The 20,267-nt window shown below is 45.8% G+C and overlaps 2 protein-coding genes across 6 annotated transcripts in view; one reads left to right on the forward strand and one right to left on the reverse strand.

Moving 5' to 3' along the window:
- Positions 1–334, reverse strand: part of iqcb1 (IQ motif containing B1) — an 8,151-nt gene extending 7,817 nt beyond the window's left edge. For all 3 annotated transcript variants that reach the window (XR_014621663.1, XM_084347177.1, XM_084347176.1), the window contains exon 1: positions 29–334. The gene's annotated coding sequence lies outside the window, so the exon portion shown is untranslated. The remainder of the gene's footprint in view (positions 1–28) is intronic.
- Positions 335–1,586: 1,252 nt separating this feature from the next.
- The window catches only part of LOC311253369 (kalirin-like), a 44,290-nt gene continuing 25,609 nt past the window's right edge, over positions 1,587–20,267 (forward strand). For 2 of the 3 annotated variants that reach the window (XM_084347286.1, XM_084347287.1), the window contains exons 1-22: positions 1,587–2,097; positions 11,965–12,039; positions 12,135–12,249; positions 12,462–12,654; positions 12,819–13,042; positions 13,131–13,464; positions 13,540–13,662; positions 14,145–14,336; positions 14,524–14,655; positions 14,790–14,924; positions 15,011–15,103; positions 15,208–15,330; positions 15,424–15,540; positions 16,046–16,120; positions 16,320–16,442; positions 16,568–16,620; positions 17,288–17,435; positions 17,518–17,714; positions 17,800–17,897; positions 19,489–19,652; positions 19,746–19,865; positions 19,996–20,075. In XM_084347286.1, the coding sequence (XP_084203412.1) occupies positions 2,043–2,097; positions 11,965–12,039; positions 12,135–12,249; positions 12,462–12,654; positions 12,819–13,042; positions 13,131–13,464; positions 13,540–13,662; positions 14,145–14,336; positions 14,524–14,655; positions 14,790–14,924; positions 15,011–15,103; positions 15,208–15,330; positions 15,424–15,540; positions 16,046–16,120; positions 16,320–16,442; positions 16,568–16,620; positions 17,288–17,435; positions 17,518–17,714; positions 17,800–17,897; positions 19,489–19,652; positions 19,746–19,865; positions 19,996–20,075 (2,969 nt within the window). In that variant the 5' untranslated portion in view covers positions 1,587–2,042. The remainder of the gene's footprint in view (positions 2,098–11,964; positions 12,040–12,134; positions 12,250–12,461; positions 12,655–12,818; positions 13,043–13,130; positions 13,465–13,539; positions 13,663–14,144; positions 14,337–14,523; positions 14,656–14,789; positions 14,925–15,010; positions 15,104–15,207; positions 15,331–15,423; positions 15,541–16,045; positions 16,121–16,319; positions 16,443–16,567; positions 16,621–17,287; positions 17,436–17,517; positions 17,715–17,799; positions 17,898–19,488; positions 19,653–19,745; positions 19,866–19,995; positions 20,076–20,267) is intronic. The other variant, XM_084347288.1, reaches the window with a different exon arrangement.

A 20,267-nucleotide genomic window follows, 5' to 3' on the forward strand; every position in this document is an offset into this window, starting at 1 on the left:
TAACACTCACGTACACCTCACACCTCACCTGTTAGCACCGGTTATCTCGCGTTACAGGTCACAGATGTCGGTGTAACACCTGTTAGCATCCTGGGCTCGTTTACACGGAGCTAGTGCTGTTGTCGCTTTAGCTCGAGCTAACTATCAGTTAGCTAACGATAACTTGAAGAAGAGCGACGTCAGCTGGATCAATAATCTCCGTGTTGACCTGTTGTTGTTGAACAGTTGATTTAGGAACGTCACGGAGCTTCAAAGACGACGGTTTTAGCTAGCACCGTTAGCTTTTAGCAGCCGGAAGCCGACGCTCTGCTGTTTCTACGGTAACGTGACGTCATAACGGTGCGACGGCGCATCGCTCTGCACCAAAGTGGAGCTGAACGAAGAAAAATAATAATAATTATAATAATAACAGTTACTATTATTATTATTATTGTTATTATTATTATTATTATTATTATTATTATTATTATTATTATTATGACATTATCTATCTATCTATCTATAAAGCTTTATTGACAACAGGATAATAATCCTGTGTTTGTGCTGTTATTGATTACATATTGACAGAAGCGCTGTGAAATGACGGTGAGAGAAGAGCGACTCCATTTTATTAAACATGCAGCACATGTAGATGATTAATGTAACAAAATGTGTGTTATTAAAGAGAACAGCAGAGTCTCCAGCTGTGTGTCCATGTGTCCTCTGGGTGGCGCTGTTCACTCAACTCAAGCTTGTTTACTTTCAGTTATTGTTCCTCATGTTTGTTAAAATAAAAACAACTTGAAGTCCTTCAGTTTCTATTTCTGTTTCATATAAACGTATTAAACTATATAAACGAGTTTAATATTTCTGTTTTATGAATAAAACTTGAATTGGTCATTTTTTTTAAAATTCCACTTTTTTCATGTTTCTATTTTTCCACGTGTCTTTTCATGGATGCAGATGAATTCTCAGGTGTTTAACACTTGGAAAAAAAGTATTAGTTGGATTTATTGCATGTGCTGTATAAATATTTTTATTTTTTGCATTTTATTCTACTATAGTATCACATTCTTTTTATTGTTGATGTCTTTTTGATTAATTTATGATTAGTATCACTGTTTTTATTGGTTTCCGTCTTTTTTTCAGGTATTAAAAAAAATCTATGTGCAATAAATTCAAATATGTAATATTTTTATTATTATTTTAAAAAATAGAATACAACAGAATAACTGCTCCTCTCAGCTGAAGGACTGTCTGGGCATGAAATGTGCTGTATAAATAAAGTTTAAATGTTTATTTTATTAATGTTTTATTATTATCACCGTTTTTATTGGTTGCCGTCTGTTTCCGGTATTAAAAAACCTCTGTGCAATAAATGAAGATCAATAATACATTTATGATAAAATACAACATAATAACATTTTGTTAAAAATCTAATAAAAATATTATAACTCAGGTAACGGGACCTGTTCATAGTGACGTTACTGAAAGTACCACCGTTAATAGTAACGGTGTGTGTGTGTGTGTGTGTGTGTGTGCGTGTGTGTGTGTCGGTGCAGCAGCTGCTGCAGCCCTCGTGCACAGCCCCTCTCTGTCTCCGGTGCGCCTGCGTGCTGGATCACACCGAGCCACCGAGCGTCCGCTGCCCGGCCCGGCAGGAGGAGCGACAGACCCGGGCTGCTGCTGCTGCTGCTGTTGGAGCCGCACGGTAACGGTAACTGCGGCCGGTAACGGGATCGGTACTAGTAACGGTGACGTGATGTGATGCGATGCCGCGCGGGATCACGGTAACGTAAGAACAGCAGCAGCAGCGGAGGAGGAGGAGGAGGAGGAGGAGGAGGACTGTCGAGGCTCAGCCGAGGAGGATGCAGCACTGACCGACTGGAGGAGCTCATCCGTCCGTCCAACGGTGCGAGCCGGCAGCCTGGACCGACCCGATCTGATGTAAAGCCGCAGGGATGGACGGGTAGGCAGGGAGGAGGCGCGAGGAGCGGAGCGAGCGTCGGTACATAACGGAGGAGAGAGCGCGAGGAGGAGGAGGAGGAGGAGGAGGAGGGAGGATGAATCCGGTGGATGGAGGAGGAGAAGCGGGCCCGGACGGCCTGGCGACGGCAGGTAGGGTGTGTGTGAACGTGCGTGTGTGTGCGCGCATGTGTGTGTGTGCGTGTGTAGTGGGAGCTGCTGTCGCCATGATGCCTCCACATCCGCCCATTGACTCAGAGTGTGTGTGTGTATGTGTGTGTGTGTGTGTGTGTGTGCGTGTGTGTGTGTGTGTGTGCGTGTGTGTGTGTGTGTGTGTGTCAGCATCCCTCTGTCCAATGGCACTGAGGTGTGTGTGAGTGTGTGTTGGGGGTGGAGGGTCCCTATCGAGGAGGATTGTGGGAAGGCCTGCTCTGCTATTAAACGTGTGTGTGTGTGTGTGTGTGTGTGTGGTCACATGACGCGTCCATGTTCCATTCATTCCAGCACTGTAGTATTATTAATAGTATTGATACCACCAGCTAACCAAGTATACTGCGTTCTGATTGGCTGGCAGCTGTGGGGAAATCTCATCATCACTTCACCCGCCGTCATAAATTGGGACTCAAGGTGTGTTAACCTGCAGGTAACCATAGCAACAGTACCGGTTGCTGGTGCAAATTACACCCAAAAATAACGTAAATGTCTTTATTAACGACTGTTTTATTGTGAAGGAGCAACCTCCACATACACAACGCACACGGCTGGTACTGGTCGTGAAGGCTGGGCTCGGGTCAGCAAACTGAGGGCCAAATCTGGTGATATTCATCCCCTGACTCAGTGTGAATACGAGGCTGATGTAGATCCTGATAAATGACCACGTCTGATCACATACTGTCCCCACTTGAATAGAAGCAGCACACAGTCTGACATGAGGTCTGATGAAGGGATTACAACACTTCTAAGAGGGATGCTGTTACCCCTCTAGCGTCACTCGGGTTGGGTCTGTCCTACAGCAGACTGTCACTCTGGTAATCAGGGTCCTTGGCCCTGCTTGTGACCAATAATCAAGAGTAATGTGTTTTCCAGTTAAGAAGTGCGAGTATGTTAACATACATAAACAATGTAACTTCTGTTACGTAAGTGATGTGAGTGAACATAGTTATATTAACCCAAAGCATGATCTTTTCCTAAAACTAACCATGTAGTTGTTGTGCCTAAACCTAAAAAGACTGTCTGGAACAATATAAATGTATCTTTAAAAGACATCATGGGAAACATCATTCTGAACAGCTGTGCAGCAGTGAACTGAAGGAACATCATTACTTTTATCAGCAGAACATCTTTAACAAAAAGCTGATTCTGAAAGAGCAGCAACTTATTACCATTCAGGCTATTGAATAATGACTGAGAGTTAAAGAGACATTGATGTACTTTTACTGTAAAGCAGCTGGTTGGATTCTAATGTAAAGCAGCTGGCTGGATTCTTATGTAAAGCAGCTGGTTGGATTCTAATGTAAAGCAGCTGGTTGGATTCTAATGTAAAGCAGCTGGTTGGATTCTGGTTGGATTCTAATGTAAAGCAGCTGGCTGGATTCTTATGTAAAGCAGCTGGTTGGATTCTGGTTGGATTCTAATGTAAAGCAGCTGGTTGGATTCTAATGTAAAGCAGCTGGTTGGATTCTGGTTGGATTCTAATGTAAAGCAGCTGGCTGGATTCTTATGTAAAGCAGCTGGTTGGATTCTGGTTGGATTCTAATGTAAAGCAGCTGGTTGGATTCTAATGTAAAGCAGCTGGCTGGATTCTTATGTAAAGCAGCTGGTTGGATTCTAATGTAAAGCAGCTGGTTGGATTCTAATGTAAAGCAGCTGGCTGGATTCTTATGTAAAGCAGCTGGTTGGATTCTGGTTGGATTCTAATGTAAAGCAGCTGGTTGGATTCTAATGTAAAGCAGCTGGCTGGATTCTTATGTAAAGCAGCTGGTTGGATTCTGGTTGGATTCTAATGTAAAGCAGCTGGCTGGATTCTAATGTAAAGCAGCTGGTTGGATTCTGGTTGGATTCTAATGTAAAGCAGCTGGTTGGATTCTAATGTAAAGCAGCTGGTTGGATTCTAATGTAAAGCAGCTGGCTGGATTCTTATGTAAAGCAGTTGGTTGGATTCTGGTTTGATTCTAATGTAAAGCAGCTGGTTGGATTCTAATGTAAAGCAGCTGGTTGGATTCTAAAGTAAAGCAGCTGGTTGGATTCTGGTTGGATTCTAAAGTAAAGCAGCTGGTTGGATTCTAAAGTAAAGCAGCTGGTTGGATTCTAATGTAAAGCAGCTGGTTGGATTCTGGTTAGATTCTAATGTAAAGCAGCTGGCTGGATTCTAATGTAAAGCAGCTGGCTGGATTCTGGTTTGATTCTAATGTAAAGCAGCTGGTTGGATTCTAATGTAAATCAGCTGGCTGGATTCTAAAGTAAAGCAGCTGGTTGGATTCTAATGTAAAGCAGCTGGCTGGATTCTAATGTAAAGCAGCTGGTTGGATTCTGGTTAGATTCTAATGTAAAGCAGCTGGTTGGATTCTAATGTAAAGCAGCTGGCTGGATTCTAAAGTAAAGCAGCTTGTTGGATTCTAATGTAAAGCAGCTGGTTGGATTCTGGTTAGATTCTAATGTAAAGCAGCTGGCTGGATTCTAATGTAAAGCAGCTGGCTGGATTCTAATGTAAAGCAGCTGGTTGGATTCTGGTTTGATTCTAATGTAAAGCAGCTGGCTGGATTCTAATGTAAAGCAGCTGGCTGGATTCTAATGTAAAGCAGCTGGCTGGATTCTAAAGTAAAGCAGCTGGCTGGATTCTAATGTAAAGCAGCTGGCTGGATTCTAATGTAAAGCAGCTGGCTGGATTCTAATGTAAAGCAGCTGGCTGGATTCTAATGTAAAGCAGCTGGTTGGATTCTGGTTTGATTCTAATGTAAAGCAGCTGGCTGGATTCTAATGTAAAGCAGCTGGCTGGATTCTGGTTTGATTCTAATGTAAAGCAGCTGGTTTGATTCTAATGTGAAGCAGCTGGTTGGATTCTAATGTAAAGCAGCTGGTTGGATTCTAATGTAAAGCAGCTGGCTGGATTCTAAAGTAAAGCAGCTGGTTGGATTCTAATGTAAAGCAGCTGGCTGGATTCTAATGTAAAGCAGCTGGTTGGATTCTGGTTAGATTCTAATGTAAAGCAGCTGGTTGGATTCTAATGTAAAGCAGCTGGCTGGATTCTAAAGTAAAGCAGCTGGTTGGATTCTAATGTAAAGCAGCTGGTTGGATTCTGGTTAGATTCTAATGTAAAGCAGCTGGCTGGATTCTAATGTAAAGCAGCTGGCTGGATTCTAATGTAAAGCAGCTGGTTGGATTCTGGTTTGATTCTAATGTAAAGCAGCTGGCTGGATTCTAATGTAAAGCAGCTGGCTGGATTCTAATGTAAAGCAGCTGGCTGGATTCTAAAGTAAAGCAGCTGGCTGGATTCTAATGTAAAGCAGCTGGCTGGATTCTAATGTAAAGCAGCTGGTTGGATTCTGGTTTGATTCTAATGTAAAGCAGCTGGTTGGATTCTAATGTGAAGCAGCTGGTTGGATTCTGGTTGGATTCTAATGTAAAGCAGCTGGTTGGATTCTGGTTGGATTCTAATGTAAAGCAGCTGGTTGGATTCTAAAGTAAAGCAGCTGGCTGGATTCTAATGTAAAGCAGCTGGCTGGATTCTGGTTGGATTCTAATGTAAAGCAGCTGGCTGGATTCTAATGTAAAGCAGCTGGTTGGATTCTGGTTGGATTCTAATGTAAAGCAGCTGGCTGGATTCTAATGTAAAGCAGCTGGTTGGATTCTAAAGTAAAGCAGCTGGTTGGATTGTAATGTAAAGCAGCTGGCTGGATTCTAAAGTAAAGCAGCTGGTTGGATTCTAATGTAAAGCAGCTGGCTGGATTCTAAAGTAAAGCAGCTGGTTGGATTCTAAAGTAAAGCAGCTGGTTGGATTCTAATGTAAAGCAGCTGGCTGGATTCTAAAGTAAAGCAGCTGGCTGGATTCTAAAGTAAAGCAGCTGGCTGGATTCTAATGTAAAGCAGCTGGTTGGATTCTGGTTGGATTCTAAGGTAAAGCAGCTGGTTGGATTCTGGTTGGATTCTAATGTGAAGCAGCTGGTTGGATTCTGGTTGGATTCTAATGTAAAGCAGCTGGCTGGATTCTAAAGTAAAGCAGCTGGCTGGATTCTAAAGTAAAGCAGCTGGCTGGATTCTAATGTAAAGCAGCTGGCTGGATTCTGGTTGGATTCTAATGTGAAGCAGCTGGTTGGATTCTGGTTGGATTCTAATGTAAAGCAGCTGGTTGGATTCTGGTTGGATTCTAATGTAAAGCAGCTGACTGGATTCTAAAGTAAAGCAGCTGGCTGGATTCTGGTTGGATTATAATGTAAAGCAGCTGGTTGGATTCGAATGTAAAGCAGCTGGCTGGATTCTTATGTAAAGCAGCTGGTTGGATTCTGGTTTGATTCTAATGTAAAGCAGCTGGTTGGATTCTAATGTAAAGCAGCTGGCTGGATTCTAATGTAAAGCAGCTGGCTGGATTCTAATGTAAAGCAGCTGGTTGGATTCTGGTTGGATTCTAATGTAAAGCAGCTGGTTGGATTCGAATGTAAAGCAGCTGGCTGGATTCTTATGTAAAGCAGCTGGTTGGATTCTGGTTTGATTCTAATGTAACGCAGCTGGCTGGATTCTAATGTGAAGCAGCTGGTTGGATTCTAATGTAAAGCAGCTGGTTGGATTCTAAAGTAAAGCAGCTGCTTGGATTCTGGTTTGATTCTAATGTAAAGCAGCTGGTTGGATTCTAAAGTAAAGCAGCTGCTTGGATTCTGGTTTGATTCTAATGTAAAGCAGCTGGCTGGATTCTTATGTAAAGCAGCTGCTTGGATTCTGGTTGGATTCTAATGTAAAGCAGCTGGCTGGATTCTAATGTGAAGCAGCTGGTTGGATTCTGGTTGGATTCTAATGTAAAGCAGCTGGTTGGATTCTAATGTAAAGCAGCTGGCTGGATTCTTATGTAAAGCAGCTGCTTGGATTCTGGTTGGATTCTAATGTAAAGCAGCTGGCTGGATTCTAATGTGAAGCAGCTGGTTGGATTCTGGTTGGATTCTAATGTAAAGCAGCTGGTTGGATTCTAATGTAAAGCAGCTGGCTAGATTCTGGTTGGTTTATTGTGAAGGATTGGGATGTCTTCTATGGTAAATAAGCTGGTGGACTTTTATTGTGAAGCATCCTTTTACTGGCTGCTTGTTCTTTTACATTTTATGCTTCCAGCTTTTGATAAATCTCGTTCTTGATCCAGTGGAGTTCTAATGAACTGATGTAGTCATTTAGGAGCTGATTTTTAAGTGAACACAAATCAAGCGTTTATTTTTATGCACATTTTAGTTACTAGTGTTCATAACTTAACTTATGTCGTGTGTTGATAGAACAAGCCTGACTGTCCTGAGGTGTAACAGACCTTGTTTATTATTTCATTTGTTAATGTTCTCTTTATGTTTCTGTAGAGTACTCAGAGTTTTGTGTTTTTAATTGTGACATACTGTAAATCCACTCCATTTATGATCTAATGTGTTCTGTCACTATTTTTCTGGTTGTATATGTTGTAGACATCTTTGTTTTCAGAAAGAAATTCAAGACAAAGAGTAAAAGTCAAAAACAGATATCGGCCTCTGATTCGTCATCAGATTTGTCAGTGGACCCTGATGTCTCCGTGTCTACGAGGCTGACATTTTGGAGACTCAGAGGACATTGTGGTGAAATATATTCATTAGTTTTTGTTGCATAATGTGTGTGATGTGTCCTGACAGACTGACAGCGAGTTCCTCTGAAGGCTTTTCATCTGCTCTCTGCTGCAGCTATTTTAGGCTTTACACTGACTCAGTGTGTGTGTGTGTGTGTGTGTGTGTGTGTGTGTGTTTGTGTGCGCGTGTGTGTGTGTGTTTTATTGGAATGGAAATCCCTTCTCCAACTCCCAGTGCTGGTCTGTAGTCACACTGATTGACAGCCAGTCCGGGATCAGTCAGCCTGTCAGACAGCTGATCCAGGATCAATCAGATTGCTCACTGAGTGTTCTGATAGTCAGTCTGGAGCAGTGGAGTTGAACATGCTGGATTCAGACACAGTGTCATGTTTACAGCCCACAAACTCCCACCACCGACTCATTAGTGACTGCAGGCTGTTAGCTTCTGCTCTCAGACCTGTGAGATATCAACACCAGGTCTACCCACTCACACAAGACTATGGAAACACACACATCATCATTCAGTTAGCTAATTCACAGAACGACAGCCCGACGCTTCAGCTATCAGCAGTGATAAGGACCAGCTCGCTCTCATATAGTTATTAATGATCCACACAGAAAGAAAAGCTCTCTGAGCAGCTCCGTCTCCTACAAATTACATTTATCCACTCCAGAGTTGTTCTAGCAGTCATGTTGCTGCTGGAGGGAGGAGGTCAGGCCGGATGATGTACGTGTGACAGCAGAGGCCGGCGTTTATGTTGTTGGTGAGGGAACGGTCATTGTTTCATCACTTCCTGTTTGTGCTTCAGGTGAATATTTAACCAAGACCACCAACTTTCTGAACCACAACCAAGTCTGAAAAACATTAAAGGAACAGTTCACCCACAAAGTAAAACTCACCCATCATCTCCTCCTGATGATATAATGTCAGGCTCAGTCATCATCTCCTCCTGATGATGTAAAGTCAGGCTCAGCCATCGTCTCCTCCTGATAATGTAAAGTCAGGCTCAGTCATCGTCTCCTCCTGATGATATAAAGTCAGGCTCAGTCATCTCCTCCTGATGATATAAAGTCAGGCTCAGTCATCGTCTCCTCCTGATGATATAAAGTCAGGCTCAGTCATCGTCTCCTCCTGATGATATAAAGTCAGGCTCAGTCAGTGTCTCCTCCTGATGATATAAAGTCAGGCTCAGTCATCGTCTCCTCCTGATGATATAAAGTCAGGCTCAGTCATCGTCTCCTCCTGATGATATAAAGTCAGGCTCAGTCATCATCTCCTCCTGATGATATAAAGTCAGGCTCAGTCATCGTCTCCTCCTGATGATATAAAGTCAGGCTCAGTCATCGTCTCCTCCTGATGATATAAAGTCAGGTGAAGTCTCGTAGTCCACAGAACATTTCTGGAGCTTCACAGTAAAACAGAGTTGCAGCGTTCTGCTAAACAGCTGAAGCAGCTGGAGATGATTTAAACATCAGATGTCTCCATGCAGCTCGTCTGCTGTGATCACAGAGATCACAACCTGACCTGAGGAGACGTTCAGCAGAATCTGATGAGACTCTGGGTGTTTGTTCCTCCAGGTCTGGCTCTGCACCTGAGTCTGTCGTCTCAAATCAATCTGGGATCTTGGAGCTTCCAGAGATTTGGATTATGCCGGACGACCCCCACGAAATGACTCGTTTCACTGTCAGAATTTGAGCCTTTCTGTCAAATAAAATTTGGAGCGTCTAGAAGAGCCGACGATTAAAGTATTTTACCAACATTCAAGTTAGCGACTTACAGCTGGTTAAATGTGAGGATTCTTATACTTTCATTGACCGTAAATGAAGAGTCTTTGAGTTTTGGACTGACGGTTGGTCAAAAGAAGCAACGTGAAGACGTCTTCCGAAGTGAGACTAAACATCAAATTGAATTTTTATTAGAATTTTGTTTCATTTATCTGTTTCGCAGTATCTGTCCTGTCTTGGGTCCATATTGTTCCTATTTTGCCGACTACTTTATTGTGACTGTTGTCCAGTTGTTCAATAAACAGACTAAAACTGTCGTGCGCTGTTATCTGAGTAATGTCTGATTCATTTCTGTAACTGAGTTATCGACTGATTGTTTCAGTAACATTCAGTGAAAAAAAAGCAGATTTTATGTAATAATCCACTCTGAGATGTCTCGTTATAGAAGAAAATGACCTGGGAATGTTTTTCTCCTCCTTGATTTTATCATTATCCCATATTTAGTTGAAGGTCGTGCCGCCCGTGAGGTTCTTCTGGGAGAGTCTCTTGGCTTTACTCGACCTGTGTATGTGTACATTTGTGTTGTCGGTGCTGTGACATAGATTTTAAAATCGGGTATACACCAGCATGCTCTGATAATCCATCAGCGGTCTGAGGCCAGACAGTTAGTCCAGATTTAACAGTCAGTCAGTCTGGGTCTGAACCGTCACGCTGGGCTTTGAGGAGACGGCTCGGTCTGGTGGAACCAAAGGATTCAAGGACGGTAGTGAAGGAGAACCGGGCCGCGGTGAGGAGGTGGTTCAGGGAGGATGAATGTGAGCGTTCTCCTGTTTTTAGCTTCTCTCTCTGAGGGTTATCGCTGCTCGAGCTGCTAATGTGAGATGTTTAATGCCCTCAGTGTGTGTGTGTGTTGGATTAGCTTCCTCCCGCTGTGCAGGATGATCTGACGCACATGGGAGGCCAGCAACACACACACACACTAACACACACACACAAACACACACACACACACACACACACGCTGAGCTGCAGGAGCTAGTTTTTTAATTGAAATGTCTGTCAGCTCCTCTCTCTGACACCTGATTGGCTCATTTTGGTGGATGGGTGGAAACAGTTTTGCTGCTGTTTGTTGTGAATAATGTCTTTACCCAGAAGTGATGAGTGATATTAACACCAGGCAGGAAGCCTGTTGGAAGACCTCCAGTAGAGCTGTGCAGTAGTTTTCAGGCTGCTCCTCTGACTGACACCTGGGGGCGCTAACGAGCTAAAACATAAAGTGATGTCCCTGAACATGCAGTAAAGAAGAAGACCACACGCTAACAAACTATGTACAAATATAGATATATTAAAACCTGAGCGTTGAAGGATGTTTTTCTTTGTGAATAGTGATGCAACGATCAATTTCATGATCGATCAATATGCTGATGATTGGTCTACAAAATGTTCAAATAGTGAAAGATGTCTAACCCTTTCCTAAAGCCTGAAATTGAGTACTATTACTGCTGTTATCCTTCATACTGCTGTAGTCCTACTACAACTAACTGAGTACTGATACTGCTCAAGTATTACTACTGCTAACTAAAGTGCTGCTGCTTGCTTAAATGCTGGTAACTGATGTATCAGTACTGCTAACTTGACGTACTACTGCTGCTGACTGAAATACCACTACTCCTGCTAGCTTAAGCGCTACTTTCATTGCTAACTCATGTGTCACTACTGCCAAATGAAGTACTGTAACTGCTAGTTATAGTATTACCACTGCTGATGAAGTAGTACTGCTTCTGACTGAAATACCATTACTTTTACTAGCTTAAGTGCCATATTGTTGCTAGCCGAGTATTGCTACTGCTACTTGAAGCACTATTATGCTGCTGACCAAAATACTTACAAAATACTTCAGATGCTGCTAATTCATGTATTACTACTGCTAACTGCAGTACTACTGCTCCTAAATGATGCATCACTGCTGCTACTTGATGTACAACTGCTGCTAGCTTAAACACTACCACTGCTGCTAACTGAAATGCTGCTGCTGACTGAAAAACCGCTGCTACAGCTAGTTTAAATGCTAATACTGTTGCGAACTGATGTATTACTACTGTCAACTGAAGGCTGTTGCTGCTACTGGCTATTGCAGTACTTCTACCTTCAGTTGAGTTGTATTGCAGTAGAAGTATTCATTCTGTTGTAGTAGTTAGTATAGTTGTACCACAGAGGAAGTGGCACTATAGGAACCTTTGATAATCAAATTGTTTATTTTGTCAGCAACAAAATCCAAAGAGTTCTTGAATTTAGTATCACGAGACGATAAAAACAGCAAATCCTCACAAATGTGAAGCTGGAAGTGAGGAAAGTTTCCATTTTTGTTTGAAAAATAAATGTTTTGCTTTTGATTTTTGAAGAAAGTAACGAATGATTGATGATAAAACACAGTTCCAGATTTTTCTTCGACTGATTTCTTTTTTAATAAAATGTCTCCAGTTTTAAAACCTTTGTCTCTGTGCGTCTCTCAGGTTCTGGTAAAGCAGAGTGTGTCCGGGCGGTCGACGTCCTGACGGTGCTCAGAGAGAAAGTGGCCTTCGTATCAGGTAACAAACACGCTGCTGCAGATTTAAACCAGTTGGGTCCAGTTGGGTCTAGTTCGGCCCTGATGGGACCTTCTTTAACTGTCCGTGGTTTCCAGGTGGACGGGACAAACGTGGTGGACCAATCCTGACCTTCCCTGCCAGGACCAATCATGATCGAATAAAGCAGGAAGACCTCAGCCGATTGGTCACCTACCTGTCAACCATACCTAGGTAAGACACCGTCTGTCCGTCTGTCTGTCTGTGTGTCTCACAGTAGCAGCACACAGTCCATGTATGAGTGGAGGACATAAAGACTGTCCACCTGTCTCTCTCTCTTTCTCTCAGTAAAGTCTTTGTCCTCACACATTCGTAGCAGACAGGTGTAGAAGTAAATGAGACCAGGCTGCATTAACTGTCTGTCTGTCCGTCTGTCTGTCTGTCAGTGAGGACGTGCGTGCTCGTGGCTTCACGGTGGTGGTGGACATGCGCGGCAGTAAGTGGGACAGCGTGAAGCCGGTGTTACGGACGCTGCAGGAGTCGTTTTCCTCCAACATCCACACGGCGCTGCTCATCAAACCCGACACCTTCTGGCAGAAACACAAGACCAACCTGGGCAGCGCCAAGCTCAGCTTCGAGGTACTACTGCAGTACTATTTATACATGATGTACTACTGCAGTACTATTGATACATGATGTACTACTGCTGCTAGCAGTAAACGTTACTACTATTGCTAACTCCTGCTAAGTACTATTGTCTGGTTCTGGTTGTGATGTACATTGGTTCCTGTCCCTTCCTTCAGACCAGCCTGGTGTCAGTGGAGGGTCTGTCCCGGCTCGTCGACCCCTCCCAGCTGACCTCTGACCTCGGCGGTTCGTTGGAGTATGACCATGTGGAGTGGACCGAGCTGCGGCTGGGCCTGGAGGAGTTCTCTGGAGCCGCCACACAGCTGCTGGCCCAGCTGGAGCAGCTGGAGGCTGGGCTGAACCGGATCCCGGAGCCCCAGGACGTGGACGAGGCCCGCAAGTGAGAATCAGTCAGACTTACTGATTATTTTATTCTGTGTAGTTCGTAGTCACTGTTAAGTGTTCATTGTACATTTTTTCCTCTCAAGACTTCTCGAGGAACACGGTCGTCTCCGTAACACCATCGCAACGGCACCAGTTGACGCCCTCGAGCGAGAGGGGCGGAGCTTGCTACAGCGCATGCGTCTTGGCCCTGCCCACAGTGACGCCTCGACCGAAGGCGGTGGTGGCGGTGGCGGTGGCAGTAGCCACGGCAGCTGGCTGTCGGGCGGGGCGGACTTCCAGAGCGTCGCGCCGAAGGTTTCGTCTCTGCTGGACCGGCTGCAGGCGGCTCGCACTCACCTGCTGCAGAGCTGGAGCGACAGGAAACTGCACCTGGACCAGGCCCTGCAGCTGCACCTGTTCGAACAGGACGCCACCAAGGTGAGGCAGGTGACACATTTCACATGACCATATTGTAATCTGATTACTTACAAAGTGTTCTGTTGTGGATCCCAGATGTCGGAGTGGATCGCTCACAGTAAAGACTTGTTCATGCAGAGTCTGGCAGAGGTCGGCCAGAACCACCAGCACGCCCTTGACCTCCAGACACAACACCAGCACTTCACCGCCAACTGCATGGTCAGTGTGTGTGTATGTGTGTGTGTGTGTGTGTGTGTGTGTGTGTGTGTGTGTGTGTCCAGTTAAAGCTTATGTTTACATACATCAACCTTTCTGTTGTGTTCTAGTCAAATCGTAACCCTGAGAATTTAGAACCCTTGAGACATAGTACTCTGGCAACATAGGACCCAAGGAGCACAGGACCCTGGGAACATAAACCTGCAGGAACATAACCCTGTGGGAACATAGAACCCTGTGGGAACATAGAACCCTGTGGGAACATAACCCTGTGGGAACATAGAACCCTGTGGGAACATAGAACCCTGTGGGAACATAAACCTGCAGGAACATAAACCTGTGGGAACATAGAACCCTGTGGGAACATAGAACCCTGTGGGAACATAAACCTGTGGGAACATAGAACCCTGTGGGAACATAGAACCCTGAACACACAGAACCTTGGGAACATAGAACCTCTTCCTTAACGACGTGTCTCCATGCAGAATGGCAGTGTGAACGTGGACAGCGTGGTTACCGTGGCAGCAAGGCTGGCCGAGGCCGGTCACTACGGGGCAGAGCGAATCGCCATGGTGTCGTCACGGTTACAAGAAGACTGGAAGTCCCTGACGACGGCGCTGGAAGAGCGCAGCAACACACTTGCCATGGCAACCGGCTTCCACCAGGGGGCAGAGCAGGTGATTAGTGATCAGTGGTCAACACACCTGTCTCACTAACAGTTTACCTGTCTCCATCTGTTTATTGTTCACCTGTCTCTCTACCTGTCTACATGTATTTAATTTGTCTACCTGTCTGTCTCTTTACCTGTACGTCTGTCTACCTGTCTGTTTCTCTACCTGTCTGTCTACCTGTCTGTCTGTCCAGTTCCTGCTCAGAGTGGAGGGTTGGGTTCAGGCGTGCTCTGAAGGGTCGTTGCCGTCGGCGACAGCAGAGCTGGAAGCTGCAGTAAAAAAACACCAGGAGCTGAACGAGGAGGTCTCTGCTAACTACACACAGGTACCTGTCTGTCTGTCTCAACACCTGTCTGTCTGTCTGTCTGTCTTTCTGTCTCAACACCTGTCTGTCTGACTCAACACTTGTCTGTCTGTCTGTCTCAATCCCTGTCTCTCTGACTACCTGTCTGTCTGCAGGTCAGTGAGAGTGGTAAAGCCTTATTGGACGTTCTCCAGCGTTGCCCGGCGACTGAATCCGATGACTCGGCAACCAAACCTGACTTCACTGCTGCCACGCACGGCATCATGGGAGTTCTTCACCAGGTCATGCAGGTACGTCTCACTTCAACCTGTCTCACATCTGTCTTTACATCACAGACAGACAGGTAACTGATGAGACGTTTTCACCTTTTTCTCAGGGTCACCATGAGGTGGAGGGGGCGTGGCAGCATCGTAAGCTCCGCCTCCACCAGCGCCTGCAGCTGTGTGTGTTTCAACAGGACGTCAGACAGGTGCGACAGGTCCAGATCCACATCAGTGTGTACATCCTGATCCTGTTTAGTATTAAACAGTGTGTCTCTCTGCCTGTCTGTCTCTACACCTGTCTGTCTCTCAGGTGTTGGACTGGGTGGAGCAGCACGGTGAGGTTTTCCTCAACAAACACAGCGGCGTGGGGAAGTCTTTGCACCGAGCGCGAGCGCTGCAGAAACGCCACGACGACTTCCAGCAGGTCGCACAGGTAACACTCAGGAGAGACTTCATGAGGACGAGAGCAGGAAGAGGAGGAGGTACTAACTGTGTGTGTGTGTGTGTGTGTGTGTGTGTGTGTCAGAACACTTACACTAATGCAGAGAAGCTTCTGGAAGCAGCAGATCAGCTGGCTCAGTCTGGAGAGTGTGAGGAGGAGGAGATCTACCAGGCGGCCCGAGACCTGGAGCTCCGCATGCAGGTAACTCCGTCAGAGAGGAGGGCCAATCAGTGAACACATGAAGACTTGTTTGTTTTTATGTTATTCCTTCACACACACAGAGTGGGTGCGTTTGTTTCTGGCCTCAGCGCTGCACAGAAAACCCTTTTTTTTGTCTGGGTGCGTTTGTTTCACTCGTCAGGGCAGCCTGTGTGGAGCTGGTGGATATAATTATTGTGGGTGTGTTTTGCAAAACTGTTGGGTTTGTTTGTTTTATGACCCAAGGCAACTCTGTGGCCCATGTGATGTTGTGTATGTTTTCTGTTTAGGTGCGTTTGTTTTTACTTTGTGTAGAAGGTGTAGAAAAAGCTTTGGGCTGGAAGACTTTTATTCTGAAAAGCAGTTACAGGGAGAGTTTGTATGATGAGCCAATGAGCATGACTCATTCTCTTTTTTTCTTTCAAATAACTTTATTGAACCGTGCGTATAATAAATGAACAGTGATGGAGGAAGAACTGTGATTGTTGTGTGACTGGTGTGTTTTCAGGCGTTCATCCAGCGAGTTGAACAGAGGAAGCTGCTGCTGGACCTCGCTGTGTCTTTCTACACACACACCAAGGAGGTAACACACACACACACACACACACACACACACACGCACACACACACTATAACATAGATATATTATATAATACTATAATAACATAATATTTGCAGTGATTAGAGGATAAAAAGTCTGAGAGCTGTGATACTAGCTGCTACGTCTTCCTCCTCCTCCCCTTCCTCTTCCTCCTCCTCCTCCTCCTCCTCCTCCTCCTCAGCTCTCGGTCTGGATGGAGGGCCTCCAGAAGCAGCTCTCCTCAGACCTCTGTGTTTGTCCCGACACCGTCGAGGCTCTGCAGGCTCTCATCAGTCAGCAGCAACAGCAGCAGGCCAACACACAGGTACCAGCTGACCTTTGACCCCTCACCTGAAGTCTGACCCCGGCATAACAACCTAACACCCCGCTGACCTCTGACCCCTCCCCTCTAACCCTCACACTAACCCCAACTCTAACCCTGACCTACAGGAAGCTGCGATGAGTGTCATCCGGGAAGGAGAAGACCTCATCCTGCAACTCAGGTACACAGAGAGAGTGGGTGCGTTTGATTTAGGCCTCAGCGCTGCACAGAAGGCCTTCTTTTTTGCTTGATTGGGTGCATTTGTTTCACTCATCAAAGCAGCCTGTGTGGCTGTGGTGTGTTTCATTACTGTATTATGACTGAATGTATTCTGTGGGGGTGCGTTTGTTTTGTACTTGGTCGTGTTAGTTTAAAATGTGTGGGTGTCTTTGTTTTATACTTTGGGTATGTTTGTTTTCTAGTTTAGCATTTTTCTGATCTGTATATTCTGTGCAGGCGTGTTTAATGTGTGTGAGTTTGTTTCACTCCACGGGGCAGCTCAGAGGCCTGTGTGGAGGAGGTGTTTGTCATGACTGTGGGTGCGTTTGTTTTCAGCTTTGTATAACCTGTGAGGGCGGGTTTGTCTTCAAATGCATATGGCCTGTGTGGGTGTGGTTGTTTTCAAGTTTGTGGTGTAGTTTGCATAATCTGTGTGGGTGCGTTTGTTTCACTGGAGTTGATGTATGTAAACATTGTGGGTGCGTTTGTTTTCAGGTTCATTTAGCCTGAGTTTATTTTTTTGTATAATCTGCATGGGAGCGTTTGTTTTGTAGTTTGTAAAGTCCAGCTGGTTGTGTGGTTCATTTGTTTTCAGGCTTGTTTAACCATTTTAGGTGCGTTTGTTTCAGGCCCCAGGGCAGCTCGGTGGCTCATGTGGAGTCAGTGCTCCAGCAGCTGGAGGAGTCTCACGTTCAGCTGGAGGAGCTTTTCCACCAGAGGAAGATCCGATTGGATGTTTACCTGCAGCTCCGCATCCTGCACCAGTGCACGCTGGAGGTACTTTGTTTATTTTAGTTCAGTACTTCAGACTACAGATCCTGAACTCGCTCCACCGTGTCAACGCTGTGTGTATTCGTAGGTAACCGGGGAAATGGACGCCTGGAAGCAGGACCTGCAGAAACAGTCCCAGGACTTCTCTGCAGAGAAGCTAGCATCGCCACGGCTAGCCGACTCCAACCAAGACAAGCTATCCCAGGACAAGCTAGCATTGGGCCAGTCACGGCTAGTGGAGGCTAGCCCCGAGGTGCTAACGTTAGCACAGCAGCGTATCCACAGGTAAACAGGCCAGTGAGACTCAGGACAACATTAAAAAAACAAAAGGCCACAGCAGGCTCTGACTGATTGGTTGATTGATCGGCAGGCACATGGAACGCAGGCTGGCGATGAATAATATGATCTATGAGGTCATCCAACAAGGTCATGACCTTCAGCAGTACATCACTGAGGTCCAGGCGTCAGGTAAGAGTCACACTGTCGATGTTAAGACTGCTTGTATACAAAGAAACTGAAAGGGAACTAGGACTGAGACTTGGGGTACACCACAAGAACTGAGATAGGGACTACACGTGTCTACAGTGAGGGACTTCGTAGAGTTCTTGAGTGGGTATGCAGAGCTTCTTGATGAGCTTCTAGAGGTCCCTCAAGACTTTCAACTGGCTTGACAGAGATATGGTGGTTTTCCAAGGAGGCTCTTGAAGTCCATTGCGATCTTCGACAGTACAAAGGTGATAAAGGGGGCAGATTTCAGCAGAGGGTTCATGTGGTCCCTTCAGTGGTTGCTTCTTGGTTCCCTAAAGGGGTTTCAGAGGATCTTGGGTGGTTTCTTATTCTTCCAAAGGGGGCACCAGAGATCCTTAGAGTTGTTCCTAGTCCTTCCTTTGTGGGGTGTCAGACGATCTTGGGTGGTTTCTGATGCTTCCTACGATTGTCTAAAGGTTTCAAGATGTTCTTGCGGAGATTCTTACAGTTCACCTTGAGGGAGTTACACAGACCCTTGACATTGCTCCAATGGTCAGTCAAGGGGTCCTAGAAGTCTCCAGGAGGTAACGATGGTTTTGAAGGTTTTGCCGTGGTCCCTAAGGACAGCGTATGTGTCATTGATAGGGTTCCAGGGGTCTTTTGGTGGTTTCTAGTGCTCCCTCTGGGAAATTCAGAGGGGTTCTCAGGGTCCCGTAGGAAGGATTGCTTTGACAGTGGTTCTTGAGGATGCACCGGGTGCAGTCCTTGGAGCTAGTTAGAGGTTCTTGAATTGGGGTTCAAGTCCTTTATAAGGTTTTCCATGTTCCTCAAGGAGGTTCCAGAGAGCCTTGAGGGGATATTTTCAATGGAGATGCTTTTTAATGGGTCCTTGGGTGGTTTTTAGTGCTCCTTGTAGGGTTCCAGTGGTCCCCAAGGAGGATCCATTTAGTTCTACACTGGATTTACTGATATTTGAAGGTCCCAGGCCTCCTTTAGTGATTTCTAGTGATTCCTGTGGGGGTTCCAGAGGTTCTTGAGGGCTTTGATATATTTTTGATCGCGCTCCAGTGGTCCTTTGTCCGGATAATTGAGGAGAAAAATGTTTAGATTTTATTCTGGGGCTTTCAGCGGTTCTTCAGCGGTTCTTGGCTTTATGTGAGGGGGTTCTCACGAAGAGCCAACTGGAAAAAGGCCGAACAGTTCACAGAACAGGACAGGACAGGACAGGACCGGACCGGACTGAACCGAACAGAACAGGACAGAACAGGACAGGACAGGACATGTTCTGCTACAGTGAAGCATCACTCGGACCAGTTCAGTAACACACTCATGATATTAGGGGGGGAAAGGGGGGGCAGAGAGGATAATGGGGGGAGGGGGAAAGAGGGATGGGGTTGTCATGGAAACTGCTCTCTGAAGCACACAGCTGGTCCCCATGGAAACCAGCATATTGAATTTGCCATGGAGACACACACATCCATGAGCGCACGTATACACACATGAATGGAGATTAAAATGCACGTGTGTCGTTACGCTGTGTGTGTATGTGTGTGTGTGTGTGTGTGTGTGTGTGTGTGTGTGTGGGGGTCAGGTATCGAGCTGTCGGAGGCGGAGGGAGGTCTGTCCTCTCAGGTGGAGGAGCTGCAGCGCCTCCTGCAGGACAAACAGAAGGAACTGCAGCAGATCGCAGATCACACACACACACACCTGGAGCAGAACCTGCAGCTGAGACACCTGCAGAGTCAGGTCAAACAGGTAACACACACACACACCTGCAGTGACAGGTAACATCCTGGCCCTGTCGCCTGACCTGACCTCCACCTGTCTGTCTGTGCGTACCTGTGTCAGGTGCTGGGGTGGATCTCAGAGGGGGAGGTGATGCTGTCGTCCTGCATGTTGAACTCCAGCTGTCTGTCTGAAGCCGAGCAGCTGCAGAGGGAGCACGAGCGCCTCCAGCAGGCCATAGAGGTGACTGCACACACACACACACACACACACACACACACACACACACACACACACTGCTGTCCATCGCAGCAGACAGACGTAAAGGTTGCCATGGTAAACCAGGTGGACACACCTTGTGTTCTGTCCTCAGGCTCTGCTCCACGCCGACTCCCTGCAGAGGACCCATCAGGTGGCTCTGGCTCTGCAGCAGAGAGCCGAGCTGCTCGTCAGGTGAGAGTTTACAACAGTCCGGTCGTCACAGAAAAACTAAATACTCAAGTAGAAGTACCTCAAAAATATACTTCAGTTAAATACTCATAACAGGAAGTGGGAATACTCCAGTAAAGTCTGGTGAAGTGATTATTATGAAGTACCAGACGGTGGTTTTCTTTCTGTTGGTGTATGGAGGTGTTGATACAAGCT

The sequence above is a fragment of the Pagrus pagrus genome, assembly GCF_965226575.1.
Source record: "Pagrus pagrus genome assembly, chromosome: 24".
In the NCBI taxonomy this organism is placed as follows: Eukaryota; Metazoa; Chordata; class Actinopteri; order Spariformes; family Sparidae; genus Pagrus; species Pagrus pagrus.